At 41.6% G+C, this 25,895-nt stretch overlaps 1 protein-coding gene across 1 annotated transcript; it reads left to right on the forward strand.

Moving 5' to 3' along the window:
- Positions 1-17,362: 17,362 nt before the first annotated feature.
- LOC104877817 (uncharacterized) lies at positions 17,363-19,006 on the forward strand. Its single transcript, XM_010646900.1, has one exon. The coding sequence runs from the start codon at positions 17,363-17,365 to the stop codon at positions 19,004-19,006; it is 1,644 nt and encodes a 547-aa protein (XP_010645202.1).
- Positions 19,007-25,895: the final 6,889 nt, after the last annotated feature.

Here is a 25,895-nt window from a genome sequence, read left to right on the forward strand (position 1 = left end):
GATAGTCGATGCCACAACCGAGCATGGAATGTTGTCTTTTCTTGATGTTTTCTTTGGATACCACCAGATACCAATGTTTCCACATGACAAGGAGAAGATGACATTCATTACACATAAAGAGTTGTACTTTTACAAGATCATGTCGTTTGGGTTAATGAACATTGGAGCTACATACCAACAGTTGATGACCCATATTTTTAAGTCTTTGATAGGTCGAACGTTGGAAGTCTATATCGATGACATAGTCATTAAGAGAATAACTCGTTCCAAGAAGCTCATCCATTTGGAATAAGCATTCAACTTAATGTGCAGGTATGACATGAAGCTTAATCCACTAAAATATGCATTTAGAGTAAGGGAGGGGAAGTTTCTTGTGTTCATGGTGACTCAAAGGGGGTGTTGAAGTCTATCTGGCTCAAGTGAAAGTAGTGTTAGAAATCCCTGGTCCTATTAGCAAGAAGGAGGTGCAACGCCTAACTGGTTGTCTAATCACCTTAGGTTGGTTCATAACACATTTCATAAATAAGCTCAAACCTTTCTTGAGCACACTTTAGGGAGCAAAGGTGTCTAGTTAGATGGATGAGTGTGAGCATGCCTTCAAAGACATCAAACAGTATCTTACGAAGCCACCAATCTTAAGTAGTCTTGAAGCTAGAGAAGAGTTGTACATGTACTTGGTTGTGTCAAACTTTGCTGTCAATGTCATATTGTTTCCACACAATTAGAGTAATGAACAAAGACTTATTTACTATGTGAGCAAAGCTCCGATTGACACAAAAACACGATATTCTTAAGTGGAACAAATGGCTCTGGACTTACGGATTGCTGCCAAGAAGCTTTGTCCATATTTTCAGGCGCACCAAATAATGGTCTTGACAAATCAACCGTTGTGGGTCACGTTGCACAAGCTAAATCTATCTTGTCGAATGGTGAATTGGGCAATCGAATTGAGTGAATATGACATATGGTACAAACCTCATTAGTCTCTCGAATGGCAAGTTCTCATTGATTTCATAGTCAAACCACCCCAAAAATGGACAAAGTCTAACAATGAAGAACAATGATGTGTTCTCCATGTAGACGAAGCCTCTAGAACATCAGAAGCTAGGATAGGACTAACACAACAATCCTTTACGGGAGAGCAAATTGAACATGTCATCTATCTCAACTTTCCAGTATCCAATATTGAGGCAAAATACGAAGCAATTCTTATGGGACGATCTAGCCTTAGCTCTCACAACCACGAAAGTAGAAATCAAAAGTGATTCATAACTAGTGGGTGAACAAATCTAACTAGAATATGAAGCTTGAGACGAATGCATGGCTCCTTACCTTTCTTTGGTACACTTGAACCGAAAAATTGAATGAATGGTTTATCAAACACGTACCCCTAGAGGAAAACGAGCAGGCTGATGTACTAGCCGAGGTTGTTGCTACCTTACCAATATAAGAAACTATGATGTTTCCAATCTATCTTTAGGTCACTCCTTCATCTCACTTGAACGGATAAATGAGATAGACTAAACAGATTTATTGGTGCACGACCAGCAAAGGTCTTCGACTAGCCTTCACGTGACATAGACGGTGATTGCACCTACATAAAGGAATGTTCAGATAGGTTTTCCAAGTACACCCCTTCAAAGCTTAGGTTAGAAATGGAAGACTTAAGCAAAAGTTTTTGTGAAAAAAATGGCATCAGACTTTCTTGTGGTAAAAAATGGTTATTTATCTTTGCCCAATAGTAACGTCTTCTAAAGGGTCTTAATTGAGCCTTTGATTGTGCATTACCATATTTAATGTCAATGATTGTCGGCCCATAATGGTTGTTGTGTCTTGATGAACCTTATAGTCTAGCGTTTTAGCCTTATAACGGTTGCATTCATCAATGTGTTAATACACTTATTGCTCATTGCAATTAATGCTTGTAGGGTAGGAATGCATAGTGTTTGGTCGAATTGTGTTCGTTTGCTACCGTAGGAGTATCTTGGGGTGGATAGAAAAGCTACATGGCTCTTGTGCCAATATGCCTCACACCAGACGGTGTTTGGGAACCATGATAGACGGTGATAAGCATCCCACAATGCCCTTAATTCTTGCAACTGAGTCTAGCTAGGCTTTAAATGACGAAGTGAAAGTATTCGGTTGCTTGAGTGTTTGAAATTTTTGGTGCCATGGGACATATGTCTACCGCCCACGTCCTGAGGGGTCACATCAATTAGAGTGACTTCTCAGGCGGCTTGTTCTTTCAGATGCCTCAATGTACATGTTGTGTGCTTTATATAGGAGACTATTGTTTAGGTTTCTTTTCCCATTCCATTTTGAGTTTCCTGTTCACCATTTGCACCATTTCTGTGTTTTCGTCATTACCATCAGTGGTACCAATCCTAGTATTTTTGGTCGTTCTCATAAGAGATTCTCTATGACATCATCACCAATCATTCTTCTCATCGTCAAGTTGGTTCTCATTTATTATAGCAAATTGATGCTTTGTTGAAAAGTTGAAAAAGAAATTAAGGAAACAAAAACATTAGAATTGTGCACAGATTAGAGCTTTCAAAAGGTCCAAAGAGGATCAGCATTTGTCCCAATTAAGCTTTGACTAAGAGATTAGATCCAATTTCCCTACACAAACTTGTCAAGTTTTGAATTTTGTATTTCCATTTGTTTCTCAGCGTCCAAATGATGCATAAAGCTTAATTTAATTTCAACGCAGACAAATTCCATGCAAATAAGTGCAACCATGCTTTCAAACAAGACAATTATTCATCACTGTGATTATGGTATTTATAAGCTATATTATGGAAAGTTCCCTATAAAGATGAGAAATAAAAACTAGTAGATCCATCTTATTTCCAAAGCTGACACCACTTCCTTGAACTATCAAAAAGTGTGCAATTTAGTTACTAAATTACTTGTACTTATGTTTTGTGTTTCGAGTAGCACAATAAGGTAGGTCAGGGTCACCCAAATTTTTAAAGAAAAACTTTTCTTAAACAAGAAAATCACATTCCATCGTATATATTTCATTAATTTCTGAAATATCCACAATGATCTTGAAATTGAGAATAAATCCCAAATTAGCGAGAAAATTCCATGAATTCAGCCAAACACCAATACCCTTTAGACCATTTCTCCAAATGAAAATTGTTGTACTTAAAAAACCAAAATAACGCATTTCTTTTTCAAATGTTATAACCTTTCTGCTGATCAGATTGTGGGCATTTGTCAAAGCAGAGAAATGAAGGACAATAAAATACATGGAGGCTTGGAACATTAAACATCTCGATTATTTTCACAAGGAAGAAAACTGAAAAAGGCAACTCCAAATTCTTGAAGGGCAAAGAAATGAAACAAATAGAGCCACATATAGTGGAATGCAATTGAGTAAAATTACCATTCAAGGATCTTGGAAAAAGTACGATCAAAAAATGAAATCAAGGAAAATAGAACCCAATATGCCACCAACTTCCGAATGTCTGAGATTGAGTTAGTCTCTATTACCCGAATTGATGCACATCTGTGAATAACTAAGATGACGTTGATGATTATTATGATAATAACTAATAATCCTTTCCCTTTTCAGTTTTCCAACCCAATAAATGTAACATAACTAAGAATTCATAGAATAAGAAAAGAGTAAATGAATGATCATATCTTGGGGTGTAAGACCAAGACTTATAGAGGATAACCCAATGCAAACAGAGGCCTACAAGTAGAAATCCAAACAAATAACTAACAACCAATGACAAGAATGTGGACAATTCAAACGAAAGGGATAAAACCAATATGGAGAAATCAAAGCAAATCCCAGTTTTGTCTTCAAACATAGAATTCCACTTCATTTTCCAAAATTTTCCAATGACGAGAGAATACGTGGACAATATACCAGCCAAGAAGATCAAAGCATGCAACTAAAAATTTAAGAACATTCATCAAACCCATCGAGGAGTTGAGGGACGAGTTGGGCTTTCTCAACTTATCTGGAAAAAAAAAATGAAGAAGTGAAGTGAGCTCTATTGGAGTGGTTTTTAGCTTTTATGAGAGAAGTCATCATGAATAACTTACAATATAAATAGAATAGACTAAAAGGAAGATAATGCCATTAGTGTGCCTTTTGGGTCTTTAAGGACGATATTGCCCTTGTAATGCCATACTCGTTGGGATGAAAGCCATAGACACGTGCAGAAATAAAGGATCCAAACTCTAGAGTAGAGAAGTGGTTGAGTAGATGGCGAGTATGGAGTTTTAGTGTAGATAAGGAATTGGGGGAACATTCATTGTACGAACGAAAGGACCATGAGGCTTAGATCCATGTGGCGAAATGTGATGGGGTTAACGAAAACGGGACGAAAATACTTAAGAGCTAAGCAAAAAAAAAACGTGTTGGAAATGTTGGAGCAGTTCAGACTCACTAAGAGAAGGGACACGCATGGCACATTGGCACACAACATTTCCGTTAAGCCTCTTGCCACCTTCCACCATCTTGCTAATTGCATAAAATAAAAGTATATAATATGTTAGGATATGGATATAATATCTTATGATATTATTGTCAATAAGATATATTTTAGAATATATATTCTATAATATGCAATCAATAGTAATTAATTTATAGTCATATAAAGTAAAAATATTTTATAAAAAATATTAAAAGTAAATTAGATTGAATCAATATATATTAAAATGTTAAATTAATTTAAAAAAATAGATTACTTGTTAAGGGATTGTTACAAAACTCGTTTATTAAGGTTTTATGTTTTGTTTTTTAAATGAAAAAACAAAAGAAAATTGTAATATAAAATATAAAACCTTTTATAAAAAAAAATAGAGATTTATGTTATATGCCTAAAAATTGCTCTAAAAAATATATGAAATATATTCAAACATCAATTAATTAAATCATTTGAAAGGGTTGAAAAGATTATACTTGAGTTGTTTTGGAATTACCATTTATGTTCGAGGGATTTGAAATGTAGTCCATAGTTGCATGGAATTGGTGAATGATAATGATTCAATGCAACCATCGATAAGCCATGTTGCATGAGGGAAAGGAAACAAGGTTAACATACAAGTACTTCAAAGGGTTACACGTGTTGGGGATAGACGTTTAACAACTATTTTGAAAAGGGGAAATTATGCTTCAGGGCAAATGAGTTTGATGATTGACCTAACATCTATATAAGTTTCACATTTGAGCCTAACACCTAACTAATGTGGGAAATTGAGTTGAAGGATATTGTCACTTAATAATCCCTAAAATGCCCTTGACTATTAAAAAGAAAATAAAATGCAAGGTAGCAATCCAAATACCATGTTGGAAATGGTGATCTGGATTTAAGAATGCATTAGTTTTTTTGTTTTCTGAAGAGTTTACCTTTCTTGAAAACAAAGGAAAAAAAAGTTAAAATCCCTAAAAGCGTTTAGTTTAGAAGACCTACATTTGGTTTCGTTGTCTTCACTAGTGTAGATTTGCTTTCCAATCATCTTCACTAATATAGATTTAGTTTTCAATCATCTTCACCATTATAGATTTGGTTTTCGAAGATTATTGTATTCACCATTGTAGATTGAAATTCGTTATTGAAGCCCTAGCTTTGGTTTTTGAAGATATCGTCTTCACTAGTGTAGATTGAAAATTATTATTAAAGCCCTATTTTACCTTAGCTTTGCTTTCTAGAGATTATCATCTTCATTAATAGTGTAGACTTTCCTTTATTCAAACCCTACCATGCCCTCACTTTGTTTCACCAATCTTTTAACTTCACCTCATCTTCCCATTCACATCCTTGGGTGAAAAGGCAAACCTTAAAATTGAAAACCCCTTCTTAAGCCCTAGGGATCCGTTCTCATAAGGCTCCCTCATATTTGTGGGAGGCTTCCCTCCACGTGTCCCTTTTCCAACTCGGACAATATGACCATTGATGCGACTCATGGTAGCTTAGCTTTAAAGGCGTATCAACAAAATTTATACCTTAAATACTATTACTAAAGTAGCCAAGCTACTATAGTATAGTGGTTCTAGGATCGTTCACTGGGAAGGGTTTTCGCAAACACAAGTGATATTCAAATTAAGAAAATAGGTGATTTTCTTATGGATGTTAGCTTTAAAAGAAGATGTAAATGTTTTAGAAAGATTTAAACTAATCTAAGCTAACATTAAAGACTAAAATGAAAGGGTGTAAAAACAAGTTTCTCAAAGATAGGATAGCTATGCTCTGGCTCTTATGCAAATTGGAAATCTCAGGATAGGCTCCTCGCGTTGGGGTTGCAACTATGGTGATGCTTGCTTCCCGAACCGGTATGGATTTAGCAAATCAAGTTTTAATCCTTTAAAATGGCAAAACAGATGGTAGTGAATTTCATCAATGGTTATTCACCTTAGACTTCCTTTGAATGGCTCGTAAGAGATAACTAATGGTCTAAAGCCAAAAGCTTACCAAATATTGGCAACTCAAAGTCATTCCAGGTGATAAACTCACCTTTCAATGGCCATTGAAATTGGTTCTAACAGATTAATGCAAAACTTGGAATTGAAAACCTCACCTTCCAATAGCTCGTAGGAGATAACTAATGGATAGAACTCCAAAAGCTTATCAAGTATTGGCCGTTGGAAGTTGTCCAAAGGAAATAAAAACCAAACTTTGCATTAATGAACCATTAATGAAAAATGACTACCTTACCTTCCAGGTGCGAGAAATTTCCATGGGATTGCATCCAAGCCATCACATAACATCCATACTTTGAGAAACTAAAAGTTTTAGCCAATCATCCTCTGAGGAAAAGTCCTCAGAGGCTGTTTGGCTACTAAGAAAATAGAAATGGGGAAGAACAGGAGAAGAGAGAAAAACAGAGCTTTATATATTTCTAAGTTAATGTACAGAGGATCGATCCCCCAATATCCCCCTCTCCCTTTTGGAGGTGTTGTGCACCTCTATATATAGCAAAATTACAAGATAAAGCTTTATGTCGGCTGAATACAAGGTTACAAAAGGAATTTACACGAGAAAATATCAAGCTAAAAATATTTGGGAAGTCGATGGTGTGTGCGTGGAGAAACAGAGGATTCAAAGGAATTTCGCAAGGTGCCTAAATCCTCCTTGCGAAATTTTCGCAAGGTAAAATTCACCTTGCGAAATTGGTCATTTGGCATGATACAGTTGTCTTACGAAGGCTATATCTTCCTCATTTTAGCTCCAAATCATACACGGTTTGAAGCGTTGGATTCTTGACTTCCTGAGCTTTGAAATGGTATATAGCATGTAGAAAATGGACTTCGGGAAGTGCTTCAAAAGTGCGAAAGAAGACTGCAGCTGTTTTCTTCACTCTGTTTTCCTCTTCTCCATTGCTTGTGCTCGTGTTTCGACTTGAAATTCAAGCCTGTAATCATCCAAAATCCTTGCTTAACTCGCCCAAATAGCTCCTCCATCAATTGGCATGCTTGAATTGGTTCATAAGCTGATAAAAACATGTAAACTTGCCACAAAATGGTTAAAACCAATTACTAAGGACCTTAATGAATTAATTGGGTTAAATGAATATGATTACTACTCAAAGGTGCTTAAAACCATTATTATTAGGTCTAAAAAATAGCACTTTTTGGTAGTAATCAACCGTCTAGCATAGGTATGCAACTCATCTGGATCACGACCAGTCCGTCTGGCACCAGGCATGAGAAAGCCCTTTTCCCCTACAAGGCTAAAACAACGGCAAGGGGAGGTTGGACCCCCCAAATAGGTAAGGTTGTCCAGTCAAATCTTCAAGACCCACTAGCATGAGTGATCATTCACACTTGACATGTGAATGGCCAATGAGACCTCTTCTAGCCCTCAAGTCCATGTCAATTAATTGTTACACATAACCTCAGACCATCAACAAGCTGAGAGAACAGGTTACTGCATGGTCCAAGATCATGGCACGTCAGTTGATGGCACTTGTCAACCACCCAAAATTGTGATGATTTCCCAGCCGCCTGCAGGACAATCATCATTACAGAAGAAAGTCAAAGTGCCTAGTAAGCATTATAGTGGCATTCTCATCAATATTATATAAACCCCCCAAAAAGCACAAACAAGGTAGGCACATATTCACCTATCCACTCTCTCTCATTAAGCAATTTGAGCTATCTTTGCCTCACTTAAGCTTCGGAGGGGCGTACCTGAAGTACTCATCCGAACATCCTTTTGTGTAGGAAAGGAGTTCGCCAAATCTCATTATTGCTAGGTGGATTCTCTAAGAAGCACAAAAAATGGAGGAAAGTTGTCAAACTTCCATTAAGTTGGACGAATCTGACTTCAGCTAGCTTAGAACCAACATTGGCATCATCTGTGGGAATGACTAAGGATGTCAGTACCCTTTAGAAGCCGATCATCAGCTATGGGTAGCGAAGGCTACTTTTGTTGGCGTGAAAGCATGGAGAGAACCTAGTGCGAAAATGACCAACATATGCAATCTTTGATCTGCCAAACAAGGCGAATCAAGGAAGAAAATGAAGAGTTGCGTGCCTAAATGTCATCAAAAGGTCTCTTTCAAAGCCGATAACCTCGAAGCTAGTGAACAACCTCAAGACATACTGATGAGGCATCTTTCCCTAGGAACATAGAGTTCTCTTTTGGCATTCACACGATGCGGTCTGCCTTAAAGATAAGTGTTTTTCAAGATCTAAGCCTCATAGGATCTCTTTGTAAGGTTGTTGGCGCACTGGGTTTTTCATGCATTACATTCTTTACTTATACACCAAAATCATTCAAGAGTTATTTTGTTTTAAATATTTTTAAAATTGAATGATTTAATGTTTTCAACTAAATCCTTATGTCAAATGCTTTCCAAACTTGTTTAAAAGGTTTTAAGTTGAAAATGATGATTGTTGAGCCAAAAATGGTTCAACCGGTTGAACTGAATGAGGAATCAATTGATTTGTTCAGTTCAACTAATTGAAAGGTGCAAAAACCTTCTCTCTATTCTAGAATGCTTATTTGATCAATTGAGGTTGAACTTTATCCTGTCGAGTACTGGTCGAGGGGCGGTCAAGACCCAAAGGTCACCTATCATGCATTAACTGCTAACGGCTAGTGAACCAGTCAAACTAGAGTTCGACTGGACAAACCCCCAACAACTAGTTTGGCATTTCTCCTCCATAAAAAGGTTTCAATCTTTCTTGTTTCAAGAGCTTAACCTTCTTAAATATTTCTTAAATATATTTGAACCTTAGGGGAATGTTTTTTAGTACACATTGTTTTAAAACTTGCATATTATTAGTGCACCATCAAATCATAGTTTATCTTGTATCATTTGAGCCTAATGTTTTGTACTAGGATTTTGTGAGATTATTTCCTATCTTCATTTGTAAATATTTGAGATGAAAAATCTAAGTGTGAGACATCACTTAGGGATTCTCAAGTGTGAGGTATCACTTAAGGGGTTGTTTAAGAGTGAGACATCTCTTGAAGATTGTAAAAGGTGCTTAGAGCCAACAGTCCAAAAGGTTTGATTGGAACCATAATCTAATTGTATTGCTTGAATGGTTCGGTTGGAAGCCTTGAATTAGTGGAACCTCAAGCTTGGGATTGAAGCTAGAGGAGAATGGACATAGGCCGAGTTGCACCAAACCACTATAAAAATCTTGTGTTTATATTCTCTATTTTCTACCCTTGTACTTTATATGCAATTGTTTTTATATGGTTTTGCTATATATTTGCATATAATTGTCTCTTGTATTCATATAATTTAAATTTGTAAAAAAAGATCATCACCCTATTCACCCCTCCTCTAAGGTGATTACCTTAAGTTGAATTAGCCAAATTTTCTAACACATACCTATGATCTAGATGTTCCCAAATCAAAATTCATCCAACGAAGAAGAAACTTAAAGAGTCTAAAGGTCTTGTACACCCAAGATCTTCCTCCCGATGACTTGAACCATGATCTTGGCACACCAAAGTGTGGGCAATGGAAGAGAGAAAGATTTGGCTCTCTTTCTCTTTCTAGGGGTGGAAGATGACTAACTGAAAGTCATTAGGAAACCCTAACCCATAAGGGAGTATTTATAAGGTTACCCGCTAGGCTTAAGTGACTTAAATTCATCAAGGCTTAGGTCACTTAATCTAGCCTAAACATATCTTAATTGATTAATTAACCACATAAGGTCATCTAATTAATCAATTAGCCTAATCTAAAGACCTTATTGACTATCCCCTATGTAACCTTGTGTAATTACCAAAATGCCCTTATGCACAAAAATGAACATAAAGCCAATCCAACCCTCATAAACTATGTGTAGACCCTCAATTTTGTCCCTCGACACTGGCATTTATCCTTCGGGTGTCACATCCACCCATCGTTCGCATATGACACCACTAGGGCCCCTTTTGGGCTTAGTCGGTGTCCGAGCCTCGTGTGGGTTTGTCTGTGGTCCATTGTGGTTCATATGTGGTTCATTTTGGAGGGTCACCATGGCCATTTTCCTATTCGTTCACATCACGCTATAGGAAGGAAGTGGGGTCATCCCGATGTTTTAGCTTAGTTGGAGTTTATAGGGGCATGTTGAGGTTCGGAGCACTCGGGCTTGTTTTGATCATATCTCCCTCACCCAAACTCGAAATCAAGAACCGTTTATTTTTATGGATTCCTTATTCTTCCAGGAACATTCTGTAAAATTTTAAAAAAAAATTTCAACCGGTCGGCTGGTTGGCTGCCGGTTCAGTCGGTTCATCGAGTCAGCCGGTGTAGAACACTGATTTTTGGTAATTGTTTTGATCATATCTCCCTCTTCTGAACTTAGAATCATGCACCATTTTTTTTCATGGATTCCTTACTCTACTAGGAACATTCTATCAAATTTTCAGAATTTTTTGCCATCGGTTCGACCGGTTGGAATTCGATTCGGCCGGTTCAGCCGGTTCATTGAGTCAGTTGAGGTAAAACACTAATTCTAGTAATTTAGGGGGCCAAATCCTACATGGCTCAGGCCCGTAAGCTCCAGATCAGTTTTGGGCAATGTTGTGGGTCCATTTTGGGCCTTGGTTTGGGTTCCTTGCAGCCCACCACGAATCCATATGGATTCTTGGTGGTGAAGCAAGCTGAAAACTGAAGGGAGTGAGCTGGCCTCGTAAGTTTAAGAGAAGTAATGAGGGGTGTGGTTCCCATGCTGATGAAGGGGATTTTGGTGCTGAAGGGGAAGGAACCCAAGAGGTTCAAATGCTAAGAGGGGTATGAGTATAAAAGGTGAGAGGATAGGAGAGCAAAGGACAAGAGGGGACATTTTGGAGAGGGGAAATTTTGCTGGTGAGAAAAACAAAAGGTTAGTAGCATCTTCTGATTTGAGAGTGTGGGGGAAAGCTTCAGCACTGTGGTTTTTTTGAAGAGGAGAGTGACATCATCTCAGTTTTGGAAGTCATCATCGGCATACACGGATCATATTTGGTGGAGATTTTGAGGTAAGCATGCTGAATTTTCTTTACTTACAGTTTTTCTTCCTCGTCTTCATATGCTTTTTCTCCTTCCTCATCATCTTTTCTTCCCTTTGATATGAAGATTGTATTGCTTGGGTGTGGATAATAAAGGCCACACATGATTGTTGTTGATTGGTTATGAATGGTTTAGGAACTTTCTGAATGAATTTAGGATTTTTTATCAATCGGCTGAACCGGTTCAACCGGTTCAGCACAACAGCTAACTGCCTCTATCAGCCATGAGGAACACCTGCCTTTTTTTGTTCAGTTCTCACTCATCCGAGCTCAGAATTGAGAACCGTTTCTTTTGTTTGCTTCCTTAATCATTTAGGAACTTTCTGATCGAATTTGGGATTTTTTATCAACCGGCTGAACCGGTTCAACCGGTTCAACACCATAGCTGGCTGCCTCTGTCAGCCATGAGGAACACCTGCCTTTCTTTGTCTGGTTCTCACTCATCCAGGCTCAGAATTGAGAACCGTTTCTTTTGTTTGCTTCCTTAATCATTTAGCAACTTTCAGGCCAAATCTGGGATTTTTTATCAACCAGCTAAATCGGTTGGGAACCGGTTCAACCGGTTCAACACCATAGCTGGCTGCCTCTGTCAGCCATTAGGAATACCTGATCTTTCTTTGTTTGGTTCTCACTCGTCCGGGCTCAGAATTGAGTGTCGTTGCTTTTGTTTGATTCCTTACTCATTTAGGAGTCTTCTAAAAAAATTTGGGAATTTTCCTCAACAGGTTGTACTAGTTGAGAACTAGTTCAACCTGTTCTGCAAGAGGACTTTGGGTAGCCCTCAATTAGACTTTGTCTAGCTATGACATTTGGGATTAGAATTAGATGATTAGATTGTGTGTAGATGTGTAGTATGCTATCTCTTTGTGCATGACTATTTGCTGTATGACTGCTCCTTCCCTTGCATGATTGCTTGCTGCTTGTGTTTGTGGGGCACGTGTGTATCCCCTTACTTCCGAATCACTAGTCTTGGTCAACTATTCCTCATGGATTGCTTGTGTTTCTTGGGAGTCATTCCCAATTGTTCGCCTTCGACCAAGCTAGGGGTTTGGAATAGGGTCTAGCATAAGGGCTATATCAATGTTTGGGAGCACTATGAAGAAGATGGATATCTGAGCAACGAAGACCTGTATAGTCCTGAGCTGGATTTCATGGATACATGCGTGGCTAGCATGTCACTTTGATTGTTGATTAATTGTTGGTTAGGACCTTAGGTTGCGTATCCCTGTGGGTACAGTCATCTAGTCTTTTAGGACTTGTCTTTTCTCTTTTTTGACTTTTGAGCCACATTATTCCTAAGGTATCACCATGTCAGAATCCCGTTCCTGCCTGTGGAACTGTATATCAGTTTAGCTATTGACATCACATGTCAGTTCATTCTCTCGAAAGATTTTAGTTATACGTTCCTAGTTTGATTTTAGGATTGATAGTCATGGGAACTGACGTACCCCTTTCCTTTTGTAGGATTATTGATTGAGATCGACCTGGGTTCCTGAGCTTGGATCCGGATTGGAGATAGACTAGTTAGAGGATCAGATTCACCCAGCCAGTTAGAGCAGATACCAGATCATAGAGATATGGACCCTCAGTACGCTACCGTTGACCAATTGGCTGAGATTACCGATACCATGGCGTCACTTAGGGACGCTATCTTAGGACTGGGTCAGAGGATTAATGGGCACCAAGCCCAGCCATTGCCGATTTCGGGGAGCACCTTGCATGACTCTACCACACCACCACCACCACCACCACCACTGATTCAGTCAGCTCCCCAGGCTGGAGCATTTGTGTTGCATGGTCAAACTGAGACTACGCTGCATTCTGTTGTGGCATCGGCATAGATTGTTGATGATACCTAGGCTCGTATTGATAAGATTGAGCAGAGAATGAGATCACTACATGTTTCTGATAGGATTATGGGTTGGGATGGATATGATGATATGCCAGTAGCAGCTTTGCCTGTTAAGTTCCGCATGCCGGACATTGAGAGATACACGGGGATAGGGTGCCCCTGTATTCACTTACAGTTATACAGCACTGTTATGCGCAGGCATAGACTGGATGAGGCACAAATGATTATGTTATTCCCTCTATCATTGAGTGGTGCTGCTCAGCGTTGGTTTGCCTCATTAGACCCTTCGAGACGTAGGACATGGGCTGATTTGGGACAGGAGTTTATTAGACAGTATTCTTTCGATACTATAATGGATGTATCCCGGAGGGAGTTAGAGGCCCTTAGGCAGGGGCCGAATGAGACAGTCACTTCATTCATCTCCCGTTGGAGGGAGAAGATAGCACAAATTATTGATAGACCTTCAGAGTGCGATCAGATCAGTATGATTATGCGTAGCCTTCAACCCCGCTTTGCTAGGCATCTCATGGGCTTCCCTCAAACAGACTTTGGCTCATTAGTGCAGGCCCTCTATGGCATTGAGGAGGGTATATCTAGAGGTTTATGGGCAGATTCTTCCCCTTCAGACTCAAAGGGGAAGAAGTCAGGATCAGGCCCCAGGCCTTCAGATGTTGGTACTATTGGCATGACAGGACACAGGTCCGCACATCGTCCTTCGTTTCAGAGTCAGTTTTTAGGCACTCCTTATCAAATGATACAGCATGATCGGTACAGACCAGTTGCTCCCATTAGGCCGGTAGGGACTACTTATCTGCACCCACCACCACAGCCGGTATATGCTACACAGGCACCCTAGAGGCCGCCTATGCAGTTCCATCATCAGTATAGAGCACCGCCTCCACCGAGGTCGGTTAGACATTTCACACAGCTTGGGATGCCACTGAGCCGAGCTTTTCAGAGATTGGTTGAGGGAGGACTAATTACCCCACTACCGCCTAGACCACCATTACAGCCTACCCCCCCAGGATTCAGGACAGATCTTCACTGTGCCTACCATCAGAGAGCAGGCCATGATACAGACAGTTGTTCAGCACTGAGACATGCCATTCAGGATTTGATTGATCAGGGCTTGGTTGATTTGGGGCGCCCGGGTGTAGCCACAGTCCCGCTACCTACTCATGACACTAGAGCAATACCTCCACCCCCGGAAGGGGTACATTTGATTGAGTTTGTAGGGGATGAGATATTTATGATGGGTTGGGATGGAGAGGCTCCTCAGCCGATCAGTCTATATGAGGAGTCAGATTTTGTTGGATATATACCTAGACAGTAGATCCCCAGGCCATTCAGTTTGACCCCGGACAAGATTTATGGGCCGCTTCTAGTATCACCAGTATACTTACAGCATGTGCCACCTATGACACCCTTCATTCTGTCCCCAGAGGAATATAGGCCCCCTCATAGAGATGTTCAGATAGTTACACGGAGTGGAAGGGTAGCACAACCTCCACCCGTTGACAGGCCATTTGTTGGTATAGCTGCCAGAGAGGAGGTTCAGAAGGAAGATGATGAGATATTATGCCAGTTGCACACTACTCAAGCTCGCATATCTATTTGGAGCCTTTTGGCCTCATCTAGTACACACAGAGATGCATTAGTCAGAGCCCTTGGCCAGATTAGGGTTGACACTGCTACTACCCCAAAGGGGCTTATTCACATGTTGACAGCTGATAGAGCTACATGTATAGCGTTTTCTGATGATGACTTGCCACCAGAGGGATCAAATCATGTTCGACCCTTATTCATTGATGTTGCTTGTTTAGGCCGTCGGGTGTTGTCTGTTCTATTGAACAACGGCTCTGCCTTAAACGTCTGTCCATTGGTTACTGCTATTGCCCTTGGGTTTTCACCAGATGATTTTGGGCCTTCTACACAGACTGTTAGAGCTTATGATGGGACTCAGAGGACAGTTATGGGTACACTCAGTACACATGTCATGATTGGGCCAATTAGTTACTCCATAGTATTTCAGGTTTTGAGGATTCAGTCATCCTTTAACCTGCTTCTTGGCCGCCCGTGGATTCATGAGGCCGGTGTTATACCATCTTCCCTTCATCAGAAGGTGAAGTTCATACCCAAGGGGCACATTATCACGATACAGTCTGATAGAGATATTATCACTTCGTCTGAGCCAGTATTACATATCAGTCACAGTGAGGATGACTTACATTTGACCGGGTTTACGTTCGATGAGGTTCAGGTTGTCAGCTTAGAGGATGGCAGCAGAGATATGGTACCTATGTCATTTGACCAGCACAGCAGCACTTTGGTGCTCAGCATGATGAGAGGCATGTCTTATTTGCCTGGTATGGGATTGGGTTGCCGCCAGTAGGGGCCCCACGAGTTTACTTTTGCAGTTGATCACGACACACCCTATGGATTGGGTTACATCCCCATAGAGGCTGATGCACGTTATATGGCACGGCTGCGTAGGGATAGAGTGAGGGCTCACATGACTGGAATTCCATTTGATTATCCTCTCCGCCCATACACCTTCCAGTTCGCTGACTACTTCATCAGGGGTTCAGAGCATACACCCCGCACAGAGGGGACTGTTCGCATTCCAGAGACAGTTGAGATTCAAGACATCCAGCAAGCCCTAGGTCAGATGCATTTGGACACTGGGACTACTGAGACGCCTGGTGCCATGATAGTTGCGCCCCCATCACCAGATCGAGCTAGTGTGTTCTCTATGTGTTTCCCCGATGAGGTCCCTGACTATGACCTACCTATGGATTTGGGATATGGCACTGACGAGATGGACATGATCGGCATAGGTCGTATCTTTGATGTAGCGTCACACGGGCCTCATACTGTTTTCGACATGTTCGGAGTTTTTGTACTCGAGACTGATGAGGATGACTCTATTCCTGATGCCTACACTGATGATATGGATTTTATAGGCATTGGTCATATCCTTGATGCAACCCCACGCGGGCCCCTTTCTGCTTTTGACATATCTGGAGTTTCCGTAATTGATGATGAGTCAGTCCTTGATGTCGTTACTTCTGATTTTACTTCTGTTGAGGGAGCGTCCGACTTTGTGGACCCACCTCTTTCTTTTGACACTATGTCCGGGTTTGTCACCCGCTTTGATGATATTTCTGATAGTAATAATGATATGAGTATTTTCGAGTACTTGAATGTGTCACAACATTTTCCTTTGATTGCATCACCAGCACCCACGACACATATATATGATGTTGATGATGTGGGAGATACAAATGATCCACTGGGTGTTCAGTCAGAGTGTGATTCTGATACAGAGGATAGGAAAGTCACACTCATTTCTAGTAGCATAGAGTTAATAGATTTTGGGGCACCAGATCAGCCCAGGGAGATTAGGATTGGCTCTTCTCTATCTCCTGATGAGAGGAGTAGATTGATTGACCTGCTTAGGTCATACTTGGATGTATTTGCATGGTCATATGAGGACATGTCGGGCCTTGACCCCACTATAGTACAGCATCACCTGCCCATTTTACCACATGCTAGGCCCGTTAAGCAGAAATTGAGAAGACTACACCCTCGATGGAGTTTGTAGGTTAAGAAAGAAATTCAGAAGCAACTCAGTGTTGGCTTCTTGTCAGTGGTTGAGTATCCTGAGTGGCTGGCTAATGTCGTCCCTGTTCCCAAAAAGGACGGCAAAGTTAGAGTTTGTGTTGACTTTCGAGATTTGAATAAGGCCAGCCCTAAGGATGATTTTCCCCTTCCACACATTGATATGCTGGTTGATAGCACTGCAGGGCATCCAATGTTATCCTTCATGGATGGTTTTTCTGGGTATAATCAGATTTTGATGGCTCTAGAGGATATGGTGAAGACTTCTTTCATTACTGAGTGGGGTACTTATTGCTACCGAGTTATGCCATTTGGGTTGAAGAATGCAGGAGCCACTTATCAGAGAGCTACTACTACTCTGTTCCATGATATGATGCATAGAGATGTCGAGGTCTATGTGGATGACATGATAGTAAAGTCCCGAGACATGGCAGATCACTTAGCAGCCTTACAAAGGTTTTTTGAAAGGATAAGACAGTTCAGGCTGAGATTGAATCCCAAGAAGTGCACCTTTGGGGTGACTTCTGGAAAATTGCTGGGACACATTGTTAGTGAGCGAGGTATAGAGGTTGATCCAGAGAAAATCAGAGCCATACTTGACATGCCTACCCCGAGGACTGAGAAAGAGATAAGGGGATTCCTAGGTAGATTGCAGTACATCAGTCGTTTCATTGCTAGACTGACAGACATTTGTGAGCCTATCTTCCACTTTCTAAGGAAGAATCAGCCTACAGTTTGGAATGATGATTGTCAACACGCTTTTGAGAGGATTAAGGAGTGTCTCATTTCTCCTCTGATTTTAGTGCCTCCCACACCGGGGCTTCCTTTGCTTCTGTACTTATCAGTTTCAGACATGGCCCTAGGATGCATGTTAGCTCAGCTTGATGATTTGGGGAAAGAGCGTGTCATCTATTATTTGAGTAAAAGGATGCTTGAGTATGAGTGCAAGTATATTATGATTGAGCGCCTTTGCTTGGCAGTGGTTTGGGCCACTAGGAGACTTAGACATTACATGATAGAGTATTCCATGATCTTGGTCTCACGATTGGACCCGTTGAGGTATCTATTTGACAGGCCTGTTCTGACCGGTAGGCTCATGAGATGGCTGGTATTGTTGACAGAGTTAGATATTCATTATGTCACGCAGAAGTTAGTAAAGGGAAGCATTGTTGCAAATCATCTAGCTTCTTTGCCGATATCCGATGACCGATCAGTTGATGATGATTTCCCTGATGAGCAGATTGTTTCAATGACAAGTATTACGGGGTGGCGATTGTACTTTGATGGTGCCGCCAATCAGTCGGGGTTTGGCATTGGTATCTTATTGATATCACCACAGGGTGATCATATCCCCAGATCAATCCGGTTAGCATTTTCTGATCATCACCGTTTGACAAATAATATTGTAGAGTATGAGGCTTGCATTACAGGTTTGGAGACTGCACTTGATCTTGGCATTAGACAGTTGGAAATCCATGGGGATTCCAACTTGGTTATAAAGCAGACTCAGGATATCTGGAGGACACGGGATGAGAAGCTAAAACCCTACCATGCTTACTTGGACATGTTGATTGATAAATTCGATGTGTTAAGGTATATACATCTGCCTAGGGCGGAGAATCAGTTTGTCGATGCATTAGCCACCTTGGCTTCTATGATTGTGATCCCCGCGGGGGTGACTATTAGGCCATTGCTGATTGAAACTAGGTCTGCACCAGCTTACTATTGTCTGATTGGAGAGATAGAGGATCATATTGAGTTGCCATGGTATCACGATATTTATCAGTTTCTGTCATGCTGCACTTACCCAGAGTCAACCTCGGCCAAGGATAGGAGAGCATTGAGACAGTTGGCCACCAGATTTGTTATTTGCAGGGATGCACTATATAGGAGATCATCTGATGGCCTGTTATTATTATGTCTAGACCGTACATCTGCAGATCGAGTGATGAGAAAGGTTCATGTAGGGGTCTGTGGCCCACACATGGGAGGTCATATGCTAGCACATAAGATCATGAGGGCTGGCTACTTTTGGTTGACCATGGAGACAAATTGTTGCCAGTTTGTATAGAGATGTCAGGAGTGTCAGATGCATGGAGACTTGATACACGTGCCACCTTCTGAGTTGCATGCACTCACATCTCCTTGGCCATTTTCAGTATGGGGTGTTGATATTATTGGGAAGATCTCGCCCAAGTCTTCCAGTGGTCATGAGTACATCTTAGTAGCCATTGACTATTTCACCAAGTGGGTGGAAGCCGCTTCCTATACTAGATTGACAGCGGCCAGGGTGGCCAAATTCATCAGATCGCACATTATCTACTGATACGGGGTCCCTCACGAGCTGATTTCTGATAGAGGGGTGCATTTCAGGGGCGAGGTGGACACGTTGATTCAAGAGTATGGCATTCAGCATCACAGATCTTTTGCTTATAGGTCGCAAACTAACGGGGCAGTTGAGGCCGTAAATAAGAATATCAAGAGGATTTTGAGAAAGATGGTCGAGACTTCTCGGGATTGGTCAGAGAAGCTCTCTGTCGCATTGTGGGCTTATCGTACATCTTTTCGTACCTCTATTGGAGCTACCCCGTATTCTTTGGTATATGGTATGGAGGCAATGCTACCTGTTGAGATTGAAATGGGATCTTTGAGAGTAGCACTAGAGCAGCATATATCCGAGGCCGAGTGGGCCCAGTCTCATTATGATCAGCTTAGCCTATTAGATGAGAAGAGATTGAGGGCGGCAGATCATGTTCAGGCCTATCAGAGGAAGATGACCCGTGCATTCAGAAAGAGGGTCAGGCCTAGGAAATTCCAGAGAGGTGACCTAGTCTTAAAAGTCCTCAGGGGATTGATCAGCGACCCTAGAGGCAAGTTTAGACCGAGTTGGAGCGGGCCTTATGTCATCCGAGATCTAACTTGAGAGGGAGCTGCCTGGTTGACAGACCTAGACGGAAATCAGTTCACAGAGCCAGTTAATGTGGATCAGCTGAAGAAGTTTTATGCGTGAGATCATGGTCAGAGGATGGGTGGCTGTCACTTCGAGTAGCCATATTCCCTATTGCACACCCATACATTAATATATACTATTGCTAGCCCTTTGAGCCTCACGTGGTTTATTATGGCCTTTTCTTTCATTCAGCCTTGCATACCTTTTCTGACCTAGGTTGGGGGCCTACCCTTGTGCGCTTTGTATTTATTGATTGGATCTATGAGCATTGTGGGCATGGTGTCATTCTTCGTTTGTTCTTTCTTGCATCATTGCCTGTTTCTTTTCGTCTCTATTTTGCATCTTCACATCGTCTACCTGTTAGTCCAGTTTCCATCATCTCTATTCACTTCGCTTCTGTTTTCCCTTGTGTGATGATGATGTGCTCTCGTCCCAGAGCTACCAGTCAGGTTTGTCACACCCTTCGTTCTACCTATAGGCTTTGATCCAGGATTCTTAGGTTGAAGGGGCTGGTCAAGATTGGAGGTTTGGGGTTCTTTTGTTGGATTGTGATAGTATGGAATTCAGCCCAAAAATAAAAATAAAAATAAAAAAATAAAAAATTAAAAAATTAAAAATTAAATAAAAATTAAAAATTAAAAAAAATAAAAAAATAAAAAAATTGTGCTTGTTTGGTATTCGTTAATATACTTGGGATCATCAGAGGTGGTTTTGGGTTTGAGAAATTTCTTTTTCCTTTAAGAGTCGGATGAGAGCATTGTACGACCCTTCTCACCATGGATCTGGGCGACACATTGGGAGTGAGGTTTGGGTTTCCTTGGCACTAGGCCCTTGGATCATTGTCTACATCACCATTCCCATCATATAATGACTTGCTTTGATTTGGTGTTCTTAGGATGAGTTGTTCGTCATTGTCACATATTGCTATATTTGTATCCTAGTTGGTTTCTCCCTTTTCTTCTACACCCATTCATTATTCATCTTATCCCTTTTCGTCTGCTTCTATCCTCATCGATCGTCGTTTCACTTCATGAATGATGAGTTCTTTGGTGCATGTCACCTATTGTTTGTTTTTTATTTGGATGCAGGGTTGAGTCACTTTGCTCACATGGTTCTAAGATATTTGACATTGCGCACATAGGGGTTTGGCATTATCTATTGGGAGATTTGGGCCTTTGTTTCCCATCGTTTCATTCACCTTTTACCCCTATCCTACATTACGGTCCGAGTCGTAAGACCACCCTGAGGCCATGAGATCTCATGTCTACTTCGACGCGGTTCATTCGGACAAGCTCCGTCTACTGATTAAGTATGGGATGTTGACAGGTCTTGATTACTTCGGGGGATATCGAGGGTCACATATTGTCTTTCCATTCAGTTTACTTGCCTCAGGTCCATGACCAGAGATAGATGATACAGAGAGTTGGGACCGTTGAGGGCACCTTTGCCTAGTGTTTTGACACGTTTATACTAGGGCATGCCCCCATCCTTGCATGCTGGCTTTGGCTCTTTATACATGTACGCAGGCATTCTGTTTCGCCTAGCAATGTTATGGACATCAAAGTTTGAGTAAGCCCCGCATTTAGCTTAGTTTCTTCATATAGCATAGTGCTTCTGGGGTCTGACCCGAGATCAGATTCACGGTATTCATCGACCCAGCAGTGGTGCATACCCCATTCATTGTCTTGTTCGTTAGTTCAAATGAGTGGGTCTTCAGTGATGTATTCCAAAGTTTTCATTAAGATATTTGAGTTTCAGATGTACACACTAGGGCATATCTCCTATCAGTTTTTGTGGATATTGGATGTTGTGGATTAGAGTGGAGGGTTTTTTCCTTAGAAATGGATGATTGTGATATTTTCAGCTCTCTGACTTTAACCATATGTGCGGTTATGGGATTCTGACATGATATTGATATCTTAGACTAGGGCATAACTCCTTCCTTTCACCCTTGGTCACATTTGTGAGTTTGTCCTATAGGGGCATACCCCCTTTTTTCCATTTGTTAGTGGTGATTGTGATTTCTCGCTTGTCATTTATCGGCATTTTCTAGTGTTACACCGGGGCATACCCCTTTCTTTTGTCATGATGAAGGTGTTTGATTTCTGGCTTCTTCGAGTCATTTGTTGGCAGTCCCTGGACGTCATACTGGGGCATACCCCTTTGTTATCAAGGTTAGTATATCAGCGGTTGCATATTGAGTTCCCCTATTTTGCTCTGAGTTTTGTTTTAAGGCATCCTCTATCTGTTTAGGTGTTTTGAGCCTTAGTAATGGCATCCCTACCCTCTTTTAGTTCGGTGGTTCCTCGGCATCGTGCCCGAGTTCGATCGCCCGGATTTCACCATTTTCCGGTACCCGTCTAGACCCTTCTTCGGTACTCGCCCAGATTTCACACTTTTTCAGTACTCGCCCGGATTCCACCATTTTTCGGTACTCTCTCGGACCCTTCTCCGGTACTCGCCCGAATTTCACACTTTTCCTGTACTCGCCCGGACCCTTCTCCAGTACTCGCCCAGATTCCACCATTTTTCAGTACCCACCTAGACCCTTCTCCGGTACTCGCCCGGATTTCACACTTTTCCGGTACTTGCCCGAATTCCACCATTTTTCGGTACTCTCCCGGACCCTACTCCAGTACTTGCCCGGATTCCACCCTTTTCAGGTACTCTCCCGGACCTTTCTCCGGTACTCGCCCAAATTCCACCATTTTTCGGTACTCGCCCGGACCCTTCTCTGGTACTCGCCCGAATTTCACACTTTTTCGGTACTCACCCGGACCCTTCTCCGGTACTCGCTCGGATTCCACCATTTTCTGATACTCACCCGGACCCTTCTCCGGTACTCGCCTGGATTCCACACTTTTCCGGTACTCGCCTGGACCCTTCTCCGGTACTCGCCCGGACCCTTCTCCGGTACTCGCCCGGACCTTTCTCCGGTACTCGCCCGAATTTTACCCGTTTTCGGTACTCGCCCTGATTCCACCATTTTTCGGTACTTGCCCAAACCCTTCTCCGGTACTTGCCTGAATCAAATCCATAATCTTTCCCGGCATCGTGATCGGGTCTTCTTTTATCTTTCTCCGGCATCGTGCCTAAATCCCATAGTCCATTCGGTCAGCATGACTTATTTCCCTTAGCCTTCTTTATTGTTGGGTGGGGACAAAATTGTTGGTCATTTGGGTTCTTCACTAGAGTTTATTTCACTCTTGCATTACATGCACTTCGCACTCACAATTCACTCGTTCATTCACTCTAATGAAGAGGGGCATATTTGTAGACCCTCAATTTTGTCCCTCGACACTGGCATTTATCCTTCGAGTGTCATATCCACCCATCGTTCGCATATGGCACCACTAGGGCCCCTTTTGGGCTTAGTCGGTGTCCGAGCCTCGTGTGGGTTTGTCTGTGGTCCATTGTGGTGCATATGTGGTTCATTTGGAGGGTCACCATGGCCATTTTCCTAGTCGTTCACATCACGCTATAGGAAGGAAGTGGGGTCATCCCGATGTTTTAGCTTAGTTGGAGTTTATAGGGGCATGTTGAGGTTCGAAGCACTCGGTCTTGTTTTGATCGTATATCCCTCATCCAAACTCGGAATCAAGAACCGTTTCTTTTATGGATTCCTTATTCTTCCAGGAACATTCTGTAAAATTTTCAAAATTTTTTGCAACCGGTTGCCTGGTTGGCAGCCGGTTTAGCCGGTTCATCGAGTCAGCCGGTGTAGAACACTGATTTTTGGTAATTGTTTTGATCATATCTCCTTCTTCCATATCTCCCTCTTCCGAACTCGGAATCATGCACCATTTTTTTCATGGATTCCTTACTCTACTAGGAACATTCTATCAAATTTTTAGAATTTTTTTCCATCGGTTCGACCAGTTGGCATCCGATTCGGCCGGTTCAGCCGGTTCATTGAGTCAACTGAGGTAAAACACTAATTCTAGTAATTTTGAGGGCCAAATCCTACATGGCTCAGGCCCGTAAGCTCCAGATCGGTTTTAGGCAATGTTGTGGGTCCATTTTGGGCCTTGGTTTGGGTTCCTTATAGCCCACCACGAATCCATATGGATTCTTGGTGGTGAAGCAAACTGAAAACTGAAGGGAGTGAGATGGCCTCGTAAGTTTAAGAGAAGTAATGAGGGGTGTGATTCCCATGCTGATGAAGGGGATTTCGGTGTTGAAGGGGAAGGAACCAAGGAGGTTCAAATGCTAAGAGGGGTATGAGTATAAAAGGTGAGAGGATAGGAGAGCAAAGGACAAGATGGGACATTTTGGAGAGGGGAAATTTTGCTGGTGAGAAAAACAAAAGGTCAGTAGCATCTTCTGAGTTGAGAGTATGGGGGAAAGCTTCAGCACTGTGGTTTTTTTGAAGAGGAGAGTGACAACATCTCAGTTTTGGAAGTCATCATCGGCATACATGGATCATATTTGGTGGAGATTCTGAGGTAAGCATGCTGAATTTTCTTTACTTACAGTTTTTCTTCCTCGTCTTCATATGCTTTTTCTCCTTCCTCATCATCTTTTCTTCCCTTTGATATGAAGATTGTATTGATTGGGTGTGGATAATAAAGGCCACACATGATTGTTGTTGATTGGTTATGAATGGTTTAGGAACTTTCTGACCGAATTTGGGATTTTTTATCAACCAGCTGAACCAGTTGGAAACCGGTTCAGCACAATATCTGGCTGCCTCTGTCAGCCATGAGGAACACCTGCCTTTCTTTGTCCGGTTCTCACTCATCGGAGCTCAAAATTGAGAACCGTTTATTTTGTTTGCTTCCTTAATCATTTAGAAACTTTCTGACCGAATTTGGGATTTTTTATCAACCGCCTGAACCGGTTGGGAACCGGTTCAACCGGTTCAGCACCATAGCTGACTGCCTCTGGCAGCCATGAGGAACACCTGCCTTTCTTTGTCTGGTTCTCACTCATCCGGGCTCGGAATTGAGAACCGTTTCTTTTGTTTGCTTCCTTAATCATTTAGGAACTTTCAGGCCAAATCTGGGATTTTTTATCAACCAGATGAACCGGTTGGGAACCGGTTCAATCGGTTTAGCACCATAGCTGGCTGCCTCTGTCAGCCATGAGGAATACCTGATCTTTCTTTGTTTGGTTCTCACTCGTCCGGGCTCAGAATTGAGTGCCGTTGCTTTTTTTTTATTCCTTACTCATTTAAGAGTCTTCTAAAAAATTTGGGAATTTTCCTCAACAGGTTGTACCAGTTGAGAACTGGTTCAACCTGTTCTGCAAGAGGACTTTGGCTAGCCCTCGATTTTGGCATTTTTCGAGCCCGTATCCATTTGCGATGGGGCACTTGTGAGCCATCTTGAAGGTTTAAGTCCGGGTTTAATTTCAGTTAGTGTGGGCCAATTTTGAAGTTATGGATGGTGTGGTCTAGATGAGTCTAGTTTGATTTGTATGACAATTGGGGAGTCCCTCACCTCATTTCAATCAACTTTCTTTCTTTTTGGCACAAACTTTGATGCTTGATTCTAAATACATGTTGCGTGGCTAACTCACCCTCTGCTGTAGCACATGGCTAGGGACTACAGGTACGCATCGTTGGTTTTGATTGTTGAATCATATGCATGCATGGTGCGTAATCTTGGATGTTTGTTAGGTGTTTATCGACCTTTTATGCAGCGCTTGGCTAGGGACCACAGGTACGCACTCATTATTTTGGTTGGTTGAATTCATATGCATGCCAAATACCAACTAGGATTGTGTGATTCATGACATCTATTTGGCTTAAGGTTTCATTTGATCTTTGGCCCATATGCTCCCACATACCCAATTCATTAGTAGAGACCGAGTTCCGGGTCTAGAGGGGTGCTACCTCGCATGAGGTACCTTCCCAATGGGTAACCTGATCCCCGGACCCAGAATCTAGTTTTCGCAGACCGTTTTTTCCATACTGGGGTCATTAGGGGTTTTTGTTCTTACTTAATTTTCCCCATTTTAAAAATAAAAATAAAAAGTAAGTGGTGACTCCATACAACACCGTTCCTCA

Source organism: Vitis vinifera, chromosome 3 (genome assembly GCF_030704535.1).
Source record: "Vitis vinifera cultivar Pinot Noir 40024 chromosome 3, ASM3070453v1".
Lineage (NCBI taxonomy): Eukaryota > Viridiplantae > Streptophyta > Magnoliopsida > Vitales > Vitaceae > Vitis > Vitis vinifera.